Here is a 14,352-nt window from a genome sequence, read left to right as displayed (position 1 = left end):
GTATAGGACCCAAGTCCAGACACAGAATTTATTTATGTTGCATATACATCTTACACAAGTAGCCAGAAGATAATTTTATGTAATATTTTTAATAATTTTGTACATGAAACAAAGTTTTGACTCTGATCCATCATATAAGGTCAGATGTGAAATTTTCTACTTGTGGCGTCATGTGGGTGCTTAAAAAATTTTGGATTTTGGAGCATTTCAGATTTCAGGTTTTTGGATTAGGGGTACTCAACTTGTGTTAGTAAAGAGTTCAGTGTCCAAAGATGTAAAGATTTCTTCCTGAGTGTATCAATAATTTAAATCCAAATCTCATCAAATCTGTCAATTCAGAAAAGATTTTCGAAGGCCTATAACTAAAATAGACAATTAGAATCTGTGCGTATGTGTGTATATGCAATGAAAACATGTTTAATGAAATTTTGGAATTCAGTGGTTATTTCTGATACATGCTAGATAAATTATGAATCTTTTTTCTAGATGGATCAAAATATTTAAAAGAATAAAGGGAGCAATATAGGAGGAGGATAACTGCTGGTAATACGCATTTTGAAATATTTTTCTTAGTAAGTTTAGAAATTAAATCTTCTTGAATGAAAAACGGCAGAATACAGGGAGTGAAAACATGAATGGGTAAAGGACATGCTGACTTTTAAATAAACTAGGAGAGCCTATGTGCCTTTTTATAAGTAAAGCAGAACATTTTCCTAGAATCCCTGTTAAAAAGAGAACGGTATTTTTTTTAAACCATGGCAGTGCCAATTCTTTGCTACTAAATCACTGACGTAAAGCATCTGTTTCCCAAGCTGCTCTTGTCCCAGAGAGCTAAAACTGCATTGCTCTCTGTGACAGAGCTCAGCATTAGGCAAATTATGCTGAGACCAACTCATTGGAACAAAGAGTTCCCATAGGCTGAAGCCACAAGCATCTGTTTCTTAGTGCCAAGATGCAAAATGTGCAAAATTCATGAATTGTAGATGAGTAGTATGAAATAGAAAGTAGAGATCATTGATGAGAAGAAATGTGTACATTCAGGACATGGCTGGGCTTTAATTCATAGAAACTTTTTCTGTAAATTGCTTTCAAGTTTTTAAAAGTTGCAATGAATATTTTCAGTGGTAGTGAGGATAGATGCAGAAGATGAAATTAGTTCCAAATAAGCTAAAGGAAAACTCCCACAATGCCAAATATATTTATTCTTGGATAGCCTAGACTCTGAGACAACCCTGACCCAGTTGACCCAGTTAGTTGTTGATTGTGTTACTCATGCACTAAGGAAAGGTTAAAACACATATAGGTAATTTCAAAAGATAAAATCTCATTGAGGGAATTAATTTAACTTGATCTCTCATCACATATTATTGGAACTGTCATCTTCCTAGAGCTTTGAATCACTATGATTGTACCTGTTCTTTACATCTTCTGGTACAGGTATCATTTTTTAATCAAACAATCCGTATAGTAAATCAGTAAAAGTAAAAATCATAAAGGCTATGAATAATGGATAGTTACATGGTCTGCACACACCCACCCACACATGTGTGGACACACACACATATCAACTCGAGTTGATAATATATTCCTTTTTTTCTATCCCAACCTTAAGGTGTTTTCTAACAAGGCTTTTTGGTTATCAGTGGATGAAAGTAACCGAAGAGGAAGAGAATGTGATTGGAATTCAATACCAAATTTACTCTTTCTTTTTTTATAGGCATGCATATCATTCTGTTTCAACTCCCCCTGTTTACCCTCCTAAAAATGTTGCCGACCTGAAACTACATGTGACAACTTCATCTCTCCAGAGTTCTGATGCAGTCATCATTCATCCTGGAGCCATGCTTGCCATGCTGGACCTACTGGCCTCTGTTGGGTCAGTGACACAGCCAGAAGTAAGCTTGAATATGTTAGTTCCTTCCCGTCTGTAATGAAATGAATGAAAGGACGTGAGTATGATGATATGAGCTAGGGGGTTGAGGAAGAAAGTTAATGTTACATACTAAAGTAGCTGAAGGGGGAAAAAAAAAGGATTTTTTTATTTGAGTGTTACCTTTCATGATAAATGGTAGATACATATGTTTTAGAATCCAATTCATTTGTTACAAAGGCAACCAAGGTGGCTTCTTCTGGTGCTAGAATAATTCTGTTTCTCCTTGTAAATCCTGCTCAGCAGTGGACATTGCTAATGAATAATACAGAAGGAAAAATGACTGAAGATACTACATTGAGGCTATTTGTCTGTTTTGACTTGTTGCACTCAAGAGTTTGAGTGAATTGGAGTTTTGGTGATGATTTTTATTAAAATGTTATATAGACTCTAAGGCCTAAAGTGTCACAGATGTAAATAGGCTTTCCTTTAAACTAGTTATCTGCCCACCATTAAGAAGATTTTGTCCCTGCTATTTCTATAAAAATAGAACTACTTTTAGTCATATAGTCATGTAATACAAAAGGCTTGGAAGAGAATAGAGTCCAGCTGCCTGTACTTCTAGCAAAATTAAAATAGGACATGTTTGCCTAACCTGTTCTGGAATTGCTATATTGCTCTAAGCAAGTTACTTAATTTATGTGAATGTATTTGGAAGCATATAGAGACTTCATATTAAAAGGTATGCTTCTGGCCAGGCACGGTGGCTCACGCCTGTAATCCCAGCACTTTGGGAGGCTGAGGCAGGTGGATCACGAGGTCAGGAGATCGAGACCATCCTGGCTAACACAGTGAAACTCCACCTCTACTAAAAATACAAAAAATGCAAAAAATGCAAAAAATGGCTGGCGTGGTGGCAGGCACCTGTAGTCCCAGCTACTCGGCAGACTGAGGCAGGAGAATTGCTTGAACCCAGGAGGCGGAGGTTGCAGTGAGCCGAGAGCCGAGATCACACCATTGCACTCCAACCTGGGCGACAGAGCAAGACTCTGTCTCAAAAAAAAAAAAAAAAAAAAAAGTATGCTTCTGCCGGGCACAGTGGCTCATGCCTGTAATCCTAACACTTGGGAGGCTGAGGCAGGTGGATCACCTGAGGTCAGGAGTTTGAGACCAGCCTAGCCGACATGGTGAAACCCTGTCTCTACTAAAAATACAACAGTTAGCTGGGCGTGGTGGTGGGCGCCTGTTATCCCAGTTACTTGGGAGGCTGTGGCAGGAGAATCACTTGAACTTGCGAGGCAGAGGTTGCGGTGAGGCGAGATCACACCATTGCACTCCAGCCTGGACAATGAGCGAAACTCCGTCTCAAAAAAAAAAAAATTAAAAAGGTATGCTTCATGTGAAAAGAATTGTCACCTTTCTCACTAAGAATGACCTGACTGTGTGGATTTCTTTGTTGATTTTAGCATGCTTTGGATCTTCAACTTGCCGTGGCAAATATTTTACAATCCCTGGTGCACACAGAAAGGAACCAGCAAGTCATGTGTGAAGCTGGTCTTCATGCACGACTGCTGCAGAGGTGCAGTGCTGCATTGGCTGATGAGGACCACTCACTGCACCCACCCCTGCAGCGGATGTTTGAACGATTAGCCTCTCAGGCCCTGGAACCCATGGTGTTGAGGTAAGTTCTCTTTCATACTCAAATAGTCCACAATTAGTAATGTCGGTTTCTAGAGTCCTTATGATTCCAGAGTTCCTGCCTTAATGGACATATATTCAGTTATCTATGGGCAAAATATAACAAAAATGGACAAAATACTCAAAATATAGCACTTAGAAACAAATAAATCTAGTTACTAGTAATCATTTAGTGTTTCTGTCCATCAGTTATTTCTTTCATTTGAATCTAGCAAGCTCTCACTTTCCTTTAAAAATGAAGTCATGCGTTTACTTTATATTTAATAACTTTTCATATATAAGAAGTTTTTAAAGAAATACTTTTTAACTTTTTAATTTTGAAATAATAGATTCACCATAAGTTGTGAATATAGATCCAAGAGTTTTCCTGTGCCCTTTGCCCATTTTCCTCCATTAGTTACACCTTACATAACTATACTACAGTATCCAAACCAAGAAGTTGATATTGGTATGATGTATTCATGTGCACATACAATTATCTGTTATTGTATCACGTGTAGATTCATGTAATCACCACACAATTACGATGTCACAAAGATTTCTCTAGTGCTACCTTTATTGTCATACCCACTCCCCTAACCCCAACATCGTTAGCCCATGGAAATCACTGATCTTTTCTCCATCTCCATAGTTTTGTCATTATGAGCAGGGGTCCCAAACCCCCGAGCCATGGACCAGTAGTGGTCCATGTCCTGTTAGGAACTGGGCCGCACAGCAGGAGGTAAGCTGTGGGTGAGCCAGCATTACCGCCTGTGCTCCGCCTCCTGTCAAATCAGCAGTAGCATTACCTACTCATAGGATCGTGAACCCTATGGTGAACTGTGCATGCAAGGGATCTAGGTTGGGCACTCCTTATGAGAATCTAATAATCTAATACCTGAGATCTGAGGTGGAACAGTTTCATTTTGAAACCATCCCCCACAATCCATCCGTGAAAAAATCGTCTTCCACAAAACCGATCCCTGATGCCAAAAAGGTTGGGTACCACTGATTTTGAGAATGTTACATAAATGAAGTTATACAGTATGTGATCTTTTGAGATTGTCTCTTCACTAATCATATTGCTCTTGAGCTGCACACAAGGTGTTACATGTATCAGTAGTTTTTTCTTTTTATTACTGAATTACTATGTTCCATAGTATGGATGTATCACAGTTTGTGAATCATTCAAGAAATATATACTTACATATGTGTATTTCTTGAATGATTCATATATATCTGTCATTTCCTCCAGGAAGCCTCCTGCTTTGAGCCACCCTTCCAAAAGTCTGGGTAGGCTGCCCCTATATAAACTCTATAACACTGCTATTACATAACTTATTATTAGAGTACTCCTCTTTTATAAAACTTTTAGGAGCTTTCTTAAAAATGGTTGAAATTTATTTGTAAGTTTTTAAAACTGACTCCAAACTGATTGTGGATTAAGAAACTTTTATGCAGTAAACATTTGTTAAATGGTGTTGTATCAGGCTGCGTTCACAGCCTTTATAATGCCAAGATGAGTGAGATGGACCTACTCACTTCATCCATTATCTTGTAGTTGTACTCACCGTCCTAAAGTTTTGAAAATAGCATTGAGATTTTCTCCTGATCCTTTTTAGTAATCTGCTACTTTAAAAGTAGAGAAACACAGAGAGAGAGAGAGAGACATTGTCCCATACCTAATGCCACTATTTTACCAGATAACTTATATTGCATAGTTAGATAAATAGAATAAGCAATGAAAATCAACCATTGGGTATGTTCAGTTTTCACAATTAGTGAGTTCTCAGAAAAAAAGAAGTCAAATGATGGTACAAGTACTTTGCTACTTAAAAGCCATAGATTATAAACTAATTGTGTCTAACGTTCTACATGAAAAACTGGCAAACCTAACTTGTAAGCCTTTTTTGTTTCCTGCTGTAGGGAGTTGAAAATTTGGAGTATTCTTCTTTTTTTTTTTTAACATGATGTTATAAATGACAGGTTATGGAGGGTTCATGCTCTTAAAAAATGTATAGTCTAGTAAAGAATACATGCAGATAAGCAGGAAATGAAAATATTGTTTATTAAGTTCGTAATAGCAGTGTTACAGAGTTTATATAGGGGCAGAGACTTTTGGAAGTGTGACTCAAAGCAGGCTTCCTGGAGGAAATGACAGTTAATGAAATAAAGTATGAGGCCGGGCAGTGTGGCTCATGCCTGTAATCCCAACACTTTGGGAGGCCAACGCAGGAGGATTACTTGAGGTCAGGAGTTTGAAATAAGCCTGAATAACATAGTGAGACCCTGTTTCTACAAAATATATATATATATATATTTTAACTAGCATGGTGGTGTGTGCCTGTAGTCCTTGTTACTTGGGAGACTGAGGCCGAAGGATCTCTTGGGCCCAAGAGTTTGAGATTGCAGTGAGCTATGATCACACCACTGCACTCCAGTCTGGGTGACAGAGCAAGAGCATGTCTCACACACACAAAAAAATGATGATAAATAAAAAAGTCTAAAGTATGGAAGAGAGTTAATCGGGTGAAAAAGTAAGGGCAAGAATTTTTTCCCCAACAAGAAAAACAAATATGGTGGTCCAGGGTAGAGAAGGAGTACAGCATTCTTAGGCAGTCAGAAGTTTTATGTATGTCTTAAGTGGAATTTATGATTGGGGGAAAGATGGGGGAGCAGTGAAGCTGGAGAGTACAGTAGAAATCATCTGATGTATGGTCCTGAATGCTAGCTGTTTTGTGTTTTCAACTACGAGAAATGGACAGCCATGGTAGAGTCTTAAGCAATAGAGTGACACTGTGTAGATTTAAGTTCTGTGAGATACTGACTGTAGTGAGGAATGGATTGAGTTGGGGCAATATTGGTGTCACAGGAGGTAATTAAGACTCTGTTTTAGGAATAGTAAAATAATATGGTCTGGGTGATAGCAGCAAGAATGAGAGAAAAGAGCAGATTCCATATTTTTATGAGTAGAAATAGCAGGATTTTCTGATTTTCTGAATATGGAAAGTTAAAGAAAGGAGAAGGAACAAAAACACATTTCAGTGAGATGCAGAACATAAGAAATGCCCTGGGTTTGATTATAAGGTGATGAGTTTGGTTTTAGAAATATTTGAGTTGGGGTTCTTCTTAAATATTATTAACTTCTAAAAAATGAATTTATAAAAATGTGTAGCAGATATATAGCTATATGGTGATTAGATGTAAAACTAACACTGTATATGTTTTACTATACTTGCATTTTTTGTATTGTAATTAGTCTGTTGGAATTTATTAAATTCCTTTTTTGAAAATGTTTGGTTTATGAATTATAATATTCTCAATCAAGGAATAACTGTCTAAAAAACATTTAAAAAAATATGTGTCAGATATATAGCTATATGGTGATTAAATGTAAAACTAACACTATATTGTTTTATTATACTTTGCATTTTTTTATTGTAATTAGTCTGTTGGAATTTATTAAATTCCTGTTCGGAATATTTGGTTTATGGATTATATAATAATCTCAATCAAGGAATAACTTTGCTTTGTCTCTTTCTTAGGGAGTTTTTACGTTTGGCAAGTCCTTTAAATTGTGGTGCCTGGGACAAAAAATTGCTAAAACAATATAGGGTCCACAAACCAAGTTCACTGAGTTACGAACCAGAAATGAGAAGTAAGTTGACTTTTGAAATTCCCTTTTTTGATTTATTTTATGAATGAAAATCATGTAGGGGCTGAATATTATTTCAAGAAGTTTGTGAAAGCAAAGAAAGAGAAGGGTTTATTATTTAAATAGAGAAACAGGCTGGGCGCGGTGGCTCACGCCTGTAATCCCAGCACTTTGGGAGGCCGAGGCGGGCGGATCACGAGGTCAGGAGATCGAGACCACGGTGAAACCCCGTCTCTACTAAAAAATACAAAAAAAATTAGCCGGGCGCCGTGGCGGGTGCCTGTAGTCCCAGCTACTCGGGAGGCTGAGGCAGGAGAATGGCGTGAACCCCGGAGGCGGAGCTTGCAGTGAACCGAGATCGCGCCACTGCACTCCAGCCTGGGTGACAGAGCAAGACTCCGTCTCAAAAAATAAATAAATAAATAAATAAGAATTGAGTTGTGATTTCCTTTGCTAAGAGTAGAAACAAAAATAGTTCCTTTCCCTAAGATAATATTTGAAATATCTTTGTAGTTGCCTGAATATCCAGCACATTTAAGAGGAAAACAGTTTCCTATACTCATGTAGTTTATTTTGAGAGAGAATATTTTCTTCATTACATTTGTAATGTGTCCCTGGAGAGATAATGACAATCTGTTTAGAATTTGTCTTTTTTTTCTTGAAATTGTTACCCTTTTTATAAATATGGGAATCTTTAAATTAAAGTACTTTTACGATCGTGCATTTAGTTCTAATAATTGTAAGGAAAGAATTAATAATGGGGAAAAAATGGGGGAAGCAAGTTTCTGCCATTTATCTCTAATTTGTTTTATAATAAAGATGACCTATTTCTTTTCATTTTAATGCTCTAAAATTGTTTATTTTTCCCTCAAAGAGAATTAATAAATCATAGTTTTATGAAATAAAAGTATTTCCTGATTTGTAAACTATTAACTGAGATTTATAATTAAATTACATTGTATCAGTGGCTTTGATGACAATTATTTGAGATGTTTATTTTTATTTATACTCTAGTTTCCAGCATTTCTGCAGTGTGCATATTGCTTTAGTAAAAAAGGAAAGGCATGCTGTTAAGTTTAAAAATAAATGTACATTAAAACTGGATAATGATCTTGGCACTTAAAAAGAAAATTATTGTCTATTGAAACTGAAGTGGTATTTACAAATAAATCAGCCTTGTAAAGTTATTTTGAAATTCCATATGACATTTTCCCAAGAGATTTCCTTGACTTACAGGTAGTATGATCACATCTCTGGAAGGTCTGGGTACTGATAATGTTTTTAGCGTACATGAAGATAACCATTACCGGATAAGCAAGAGCCTGGTAAAATCTGCAGAAGGAAGTACTGTACCCCTGACCAGGGTGAAGTGTCTGGTCTCCATGACAACCCCACATGACATCAGACTTCATGGGTCATCAGTTACTCCAGCTTTTGTTGAATTTGACACATCACTTGAAGGGTTTGGGTAAGAAATTTGCAAGGAAGCCAACCTTTATGATTTTATGCCTCATACTTGCCTTTACAAATCTTTGGTTTTAAATATACTTAATTAAAATATATTTTACCATACTTAATATTTTTTAATTATTGAGTTTTTTGAGCATGCTATTTTAAGATTACTACATTTAATTATTTTTGTTTGTTATACTAAATAAATTGATATGACATAGGAATCCAAAATCTTAGGCCCATGGACCAAATCTGTTTTGTTAGTAACACTTTTGCAAATTTTTTTTTTTTTTTTTTTGTAAATGAAGTTTTATTGGAAAACAGCCACACTCATTTATATTTCCTATGGCTGCTTTTGTGCTGGAGTGTCAAAGTTGAGTAGTCATGATGGAGACTGCCTGGTTCACAAAGCATAAAATATTTATGATTTGGCCTTTTCCAGAAAAAGTCTGCCAACATCTAATATAATAAATATAAATGTATAGATAATATATAAATTAAAATTAGGTTGAAAACTCTTTGGGTTTATCATCATCTATCCTTCAAATTACCTAGTGTAATAATTTATACATTATAAACATTCAGTGACTGTCACTTCAAATGAATAAATTATTTCAAGTGTTAGAAAAGATTATAGTAACAGAAACGGCAATAATGAATCTAAAAAATCTGAAAGAATTCATGAAGTTCAACAGCCTAAAATAGACACAAATGCTAATAGATCTGATAGCTAGATCTGTTAGCTATTAGAGTTTTGTTTTGTTTTTTTCCTTTTGAGTCAGAGTCTTGCCCTGTCGCCCAGGCTGGAGTGCAATGGCGCGATCTTGGCTCACTGCAACCTCCGCCTCCCAGGTTCAAGCATTTTTCCTGCCTCAGCCTCCCAAGTAGCTGGGATTACAGGCGCACGCCACCACGCCTGGCTGATTTTTGTATTTTTAGTAGAGATGGGGTTTCGCCATAGTGGCCAGGCTGGTCTCGAACTCCCGACCTCAAGTGATCTGCCCACCTTAGCCTCCCAACATGCTAGGATTATAGGCGTGAGCCACTGTGCCCAGGCTTACAGTGTTAATTCATAATTTTTGTCTATACTAGTTGTTTGTGGGATTCTTATATTGATTGAAACCTCTGTGTTTTAAGAATATTATCACGGGTCATTATCAAACAATAGATTAAAACACGATTGGGAATAGTCAGAAGCAATCAGTGGTAACAAGAGAGTGACAGTAAGGGGCACATGGGAGTTTTCCTTCAGTGATGAAATTGTTCTAATGTCTTGATTGGGTTTATACGTTAGAGTATGTTGCCATATGCATTTTGTATCTTAATTTTTTTTAATTTAAATTAAAAATGTTATTTTGGGAGATTTTAAAATTATGTCTTTTGATACCCTTACATAATTAAAAGAAGGGAAGGGCTTTGCGAGGCATCCACATTTATTCCATGATCTTTTCTCTAGTCACCATTAAACACTGGCAGTTATTTCACTGTGGTAAGTGCACAGTGTTAAGAGAAGGAGTCACTGATCTCTAATATGTATGTTGTCTTTTCTTTAATAGATGTCTTTTTTTGCCCAGTTTGGCCCCTCATAATGCTCCTCCAAATAATACCGTCACAACAGGTCTTATTGATGGGGCTGTGGTCAGTGGCATTGGTTCTGGTAAGTAATATTTTCTTTCTGCTTATGAGATTTTTTTTCCAGTAGATTATATATAATTTAGAGTTTATATGCTTTTGTTGGCATCTTTTAAAAACTATAAATATTAATCAACACAAACTTTTTTTTTTTAATTTTTACTGTAGGTGAAAGATTCTTCCCTCCTCCCTCTGGGTTAAGTTACTCTAGCTGGTTTTGTATTGAACGTTTTAGTTCTCCTCCAAATAACCACCCCGTCAGACTTCTTACTGTTGTGCGCCGAGCAAATTCTTCTGAGCAACATTACGTGTGCCTTGCAATAGTTCTATCAGCAAAAGACCGATCTCTGATTGTTTCCACCAAAGAGGAACTCCTCCAAAATTATGGTCAGTATTTGTTTTTTTTGTTTTCTTCTTTTGATTATGGAAGTATTAAAACTTCATTTTTGTATTTATTTTAAAAGTCCAGCTAATAATAACTTTTCAGCTTAAATTATTATAGCGTAGAACAAGTTACATAAAACATTGAATATTGCTTACCAGTGAATTTTAAGGCACTTTCAAAAGAGACTTACAAAACAGTGGACGGAGTGAGTACCTAATAAGGACTAATCTCTATTTGCCAAGAAATCACAGCTTTTCCTAGGAAAGCAGGTTGCTTGTTTGATGTATTTTGGTAAGGATTATCATTGGCTGTGAATTCTGCTTAACTAATTAATATTCATTGAGCACCTGCCTGCCATATGTGCCACACTGTGCTAGACACAATAACATTTCAATTACCTTATCCATCACTTACCTTCAAGATGTAATACATACTATTTTATAATTCTAATTCCCTAGTTTTCTCCAACATGCCATGACTTTACAGTGCTGTATAGTAGAACTCCAAACTCAAGGCATTCATGAAGATCCTGCTAAATGATAAATAACTTAAAATATAAATCTCAATTTACTCAATTTTCTTTGCTCAAGAATATAAGCATTTTGTATAAATGTGATTTTTTCGATCATTTAATTTTGTTCTTTTAATTAAGTAAAATAATATCACATATTAATTGACATGTGGTTGGTGTTCAATAAATATTAATATAATATGAATGTTAGTCTTTTAATTAGATTGTAAGGTTGTAGTATTCCTCATGGTACCTAGCACAGAGCTAGGCATCAATATAGTTAGTACTTTAAAATTCTTGTTATGACGCTTTATTTGCCCCTTAGTAGTATTTGGTCCTGTTGACTAATTCGTCCTAATTAAAACTACCTGCAATCTTGCATTCTAGAATACTCACTATTTCTCTGATCTTTGTTTTGCAATTTCCTTCAATCGCTTTCTCTTCTGTCTGCCCCTCAGAAGTAGTATTCTCCAGTGTTTCACCTTTGATCTTTGTACTTGACCAGCTCTTCATGGGAAAAAATCATGAACTAGTATTGCTTTAAGTCTTTTTATGTCAAGGACTGTGAAGTCAAAGTTTTTTTTTCATTTGTCTATGTCCCAAGCTATGTCCTCATATTTCCAGCTGCATATTAGACATCTCCATATGAACAGTATTCCAATAAACATCTCAGATTCTAATATTTCTTCTTTATAAAACCTACATCTCCTTTAGGAGGCTGAGGTGGTGTAGGATTGGTGAAGCCCATGAGTTTGAGGTTACAGTGAGCTGTGAAGGTGCCACGGCACTCCAGCCTAGGAGAGACACCCAGTTTCAAACAAAAACGAAAAACCTACATCTCTTTCTGTTTTCCTGTGTTGATAAATGACACAACCACTGCCAGTTAGCCCAATTAGAAACCTTGAGTCAACTTGAAAATACCACCCCTTCTACTAAGTCTTACTGTAATATGCCTCCCTAATATTTCTGAAATCTTCCCTTCCTCCCTGTGCCCACTTCCATAGCGCTTGTTTAATAATCTTCATCTCTTATCTAGACTTCATAGATTTTAATTTTTAATTTGTTTTTGTCTGCTTATCTTTGTAATCTAAGCTGCCCTGTCATCTAACACAGTACCTAGAATGTATTAGGCATGCAGATATTATGTAAACTTATAAATGCATGAATAGAGGAAATGAATGGCCTGAGGAAGAAACAACAAGAAAAGTGAATAATAATGGGGAATTTGAAGACACCCTAGAATTTAATGGAAAAGTTAAGGAGTGGATCTGGAGATAAATCTATAAACTAGGAAAATATTTTCTAACTCTTATCTCATTTTTATTACTAAATGTAATTTGCCAGGCTGCTGTAGTCCATATATGATTAGAAATGACGGTAACATATGCATTAGTATTGCCAGGATTCATTCTCCCAACAGCTGTAACCCATTAAGATGCCTAGGAAATTAAGAGTTGTTATAAACCAGTTGGCTCACTGAGATATCCTGACACACCACTCAGTGCTGGAAATGTCTTAGTTCAAACCTAAGTCAGAAAGTGAAACTCTCACAAATGTTTGTAAGGAATATCTTCTTCAATACTTGAGAAGACTTATAGTCTACGAACCAGGGGAGGAAGAGGGACAAGTTCCTTGTTTCACCCGTATGTTCATATTTACTTTCACCTCCATTGGTCCATAACACTAGACCTTTCAAGGCTTTAGGACCCTGCTTTCTGCCTAGTTTATTCAGTTCCTATATCAAGTCACCTCATGGATAAGATTTTTACCTGTGTAATAGTCTTATCAACAGACATATATTCTGAATTGCCATTCTAAAATATAATCTTGGTATTTAAGTATGTGCAGATATTTTAAGATTCCAAAAATAGAAATTAATATTTTATTTGCATTTTCTTCTTCATATCACATAAATTTTACTTTCAGTATATTTACTTGTTTGTACATGCAGTGAAAAATACTGGATCTGCTTTAAATTATATGGTTACAGGTTAGCTCTTCTTAATTTTTTTTTTAATGAGTATTTAAAATCTGGTTTTCCACTGCTGTCTTGCCATTTGTTAAGTACTGATAAAAGGTAAATTAATTTTTATTTAGCTTAACAATAAAACTAAATTAATATGAAACCATTATTTCTTAGCATGGTCTGGTAACATATAGGGTAGCAAAAAGGAGCCAGATTGGAGTCAGGAAGTAATTGTAGAATGGTAGCAAATCAGAATATATTTATATACATGGGACAAAGTTGTCTGATGAAGCAGGAAACTTGGATCAACAAATACCTAGTCTATGCTGTAAATCATCTCCTTCTTACTACCTTTTATTATGCACAGTACAGCCACTAATAATAGATAGTTGTCCTCTTGTATCGTTCAGCATAGCATATAGCAAGAATAAACTTTACATTTTTCTTGATTCTTTTTCTAACCCATACTGTAACCAAATCAATGTCAAAAAGTTACAACACATTATTGTTGTTATACAACATTATTGTTATACAACATTATTGTTGACTATAGTTGCAGTGTTGTAGAGCAAATCTCAAGCTTTTTTTCCTCTTGCTTCACTGAAACTTCCTGCCATTTGATTAGTAACTCCCCATTTGCCCCTCCCTCGAGCCCTTGGCAACCAACATTTCATTTGTTGTTTCTCTGAATTTGGCTATTTTAAATACCTCGTATAAGTGGAGTCATGCAGTATATGTCTTTCTATGACTGGCTATTTCATTTAGCATAATGTCCTTAAGCTTCATCTATGTTGTCAGATATTGCAAAATTTTCTTCTTTGAGGCTAAATATTATTCCATTGTATATATGTACCACATTTTCTTTATCTATTCATCTGTCCAGGAGAGTACTGATAGCTCTTCGAAGTCCTGATTTGAGTGATTTTAAATAAGTACCCAGATATGGTATTGCTGGATTATATGTTAGTTCTGTTTTCAGTGTTTTGAGAAATGTGTGTACTGTTTTCCATAGCAGCTGCAGCATTTTACATTCCCACCAACAGTGCACAAGGGTTCCAGTTTCTCCACATTCTTGCCAACACTTGTGTTTTTTTTTTTTTTGATAATAGCCATTCTGACAGGTGTGAGGTGATATGCCATTGTGCTTATGGTTTGCATTTGCCTGATGATTAGTGACATTGAGCATTTTTCATATACCTGTCTG

At 35.8% G+C, this 14,352-nt stretch overlaps 1 protein-coding gene across 8 annotated transcripts in view; it reads left to right on the top strand.

Annotated features, from left to right (window-relative positions):
* WDFY3 (WD repeat and FYVE domain containing 3) overlaps positions 1-14,352 on the top strand; it is a 298,737-nt gene that overhangs the window by 168,981 nt on the left and 115,404 nt on the right. For all 8 annotated transcript variants that reach the window (XM_063663839.1, XM_063663844.1, XM_054484306.2 and 5 more), the window contains 6 exons: positions 1,718-1,895; positions 3,337-3,551; positions 7,093-7,205; positions 8,439-8,670; positions 10,211-10,311; positions 10,455-10,673. In XM_063663839.1, coding sequence (XP_063519909.1) covers positions 1,718-1,895; positions 3,337-3,551; positions 7,093-7,205; positions 8,439-8,670; positions 10,211-10,311; positions 10,455-10,673 — 1,058 coding nt within the window. The remainder of the gene's footprint in view (positions 1-1,717; positions 1,896-3,336; positions 3,552-7,092; positions 7,206-8,438; positions 8,671-10,210; positions 10,312-10,454; positions 10,674-14,352) is intronic.

This window comes from Pongo pygmaeus, chromosome 3 (genome assembly GCF_028885625.2).
Source record: "Pongo pygmaeus isolate AG05252 chromosome 3, NHGRI_mPonPyg2-v2.0_pri, whole genome shotgun sequence".
NCBI lineage: Eukaryota > Metazoa > Chordata > Mammalia > Primates > Hominidae > Pongo > Pongo pygmaeus.
The sequence above is the reverse complement of the archived record's forward strand: the minus strand, read 5'-3'. Positions and strand labels throughout refer to the sequence as shown.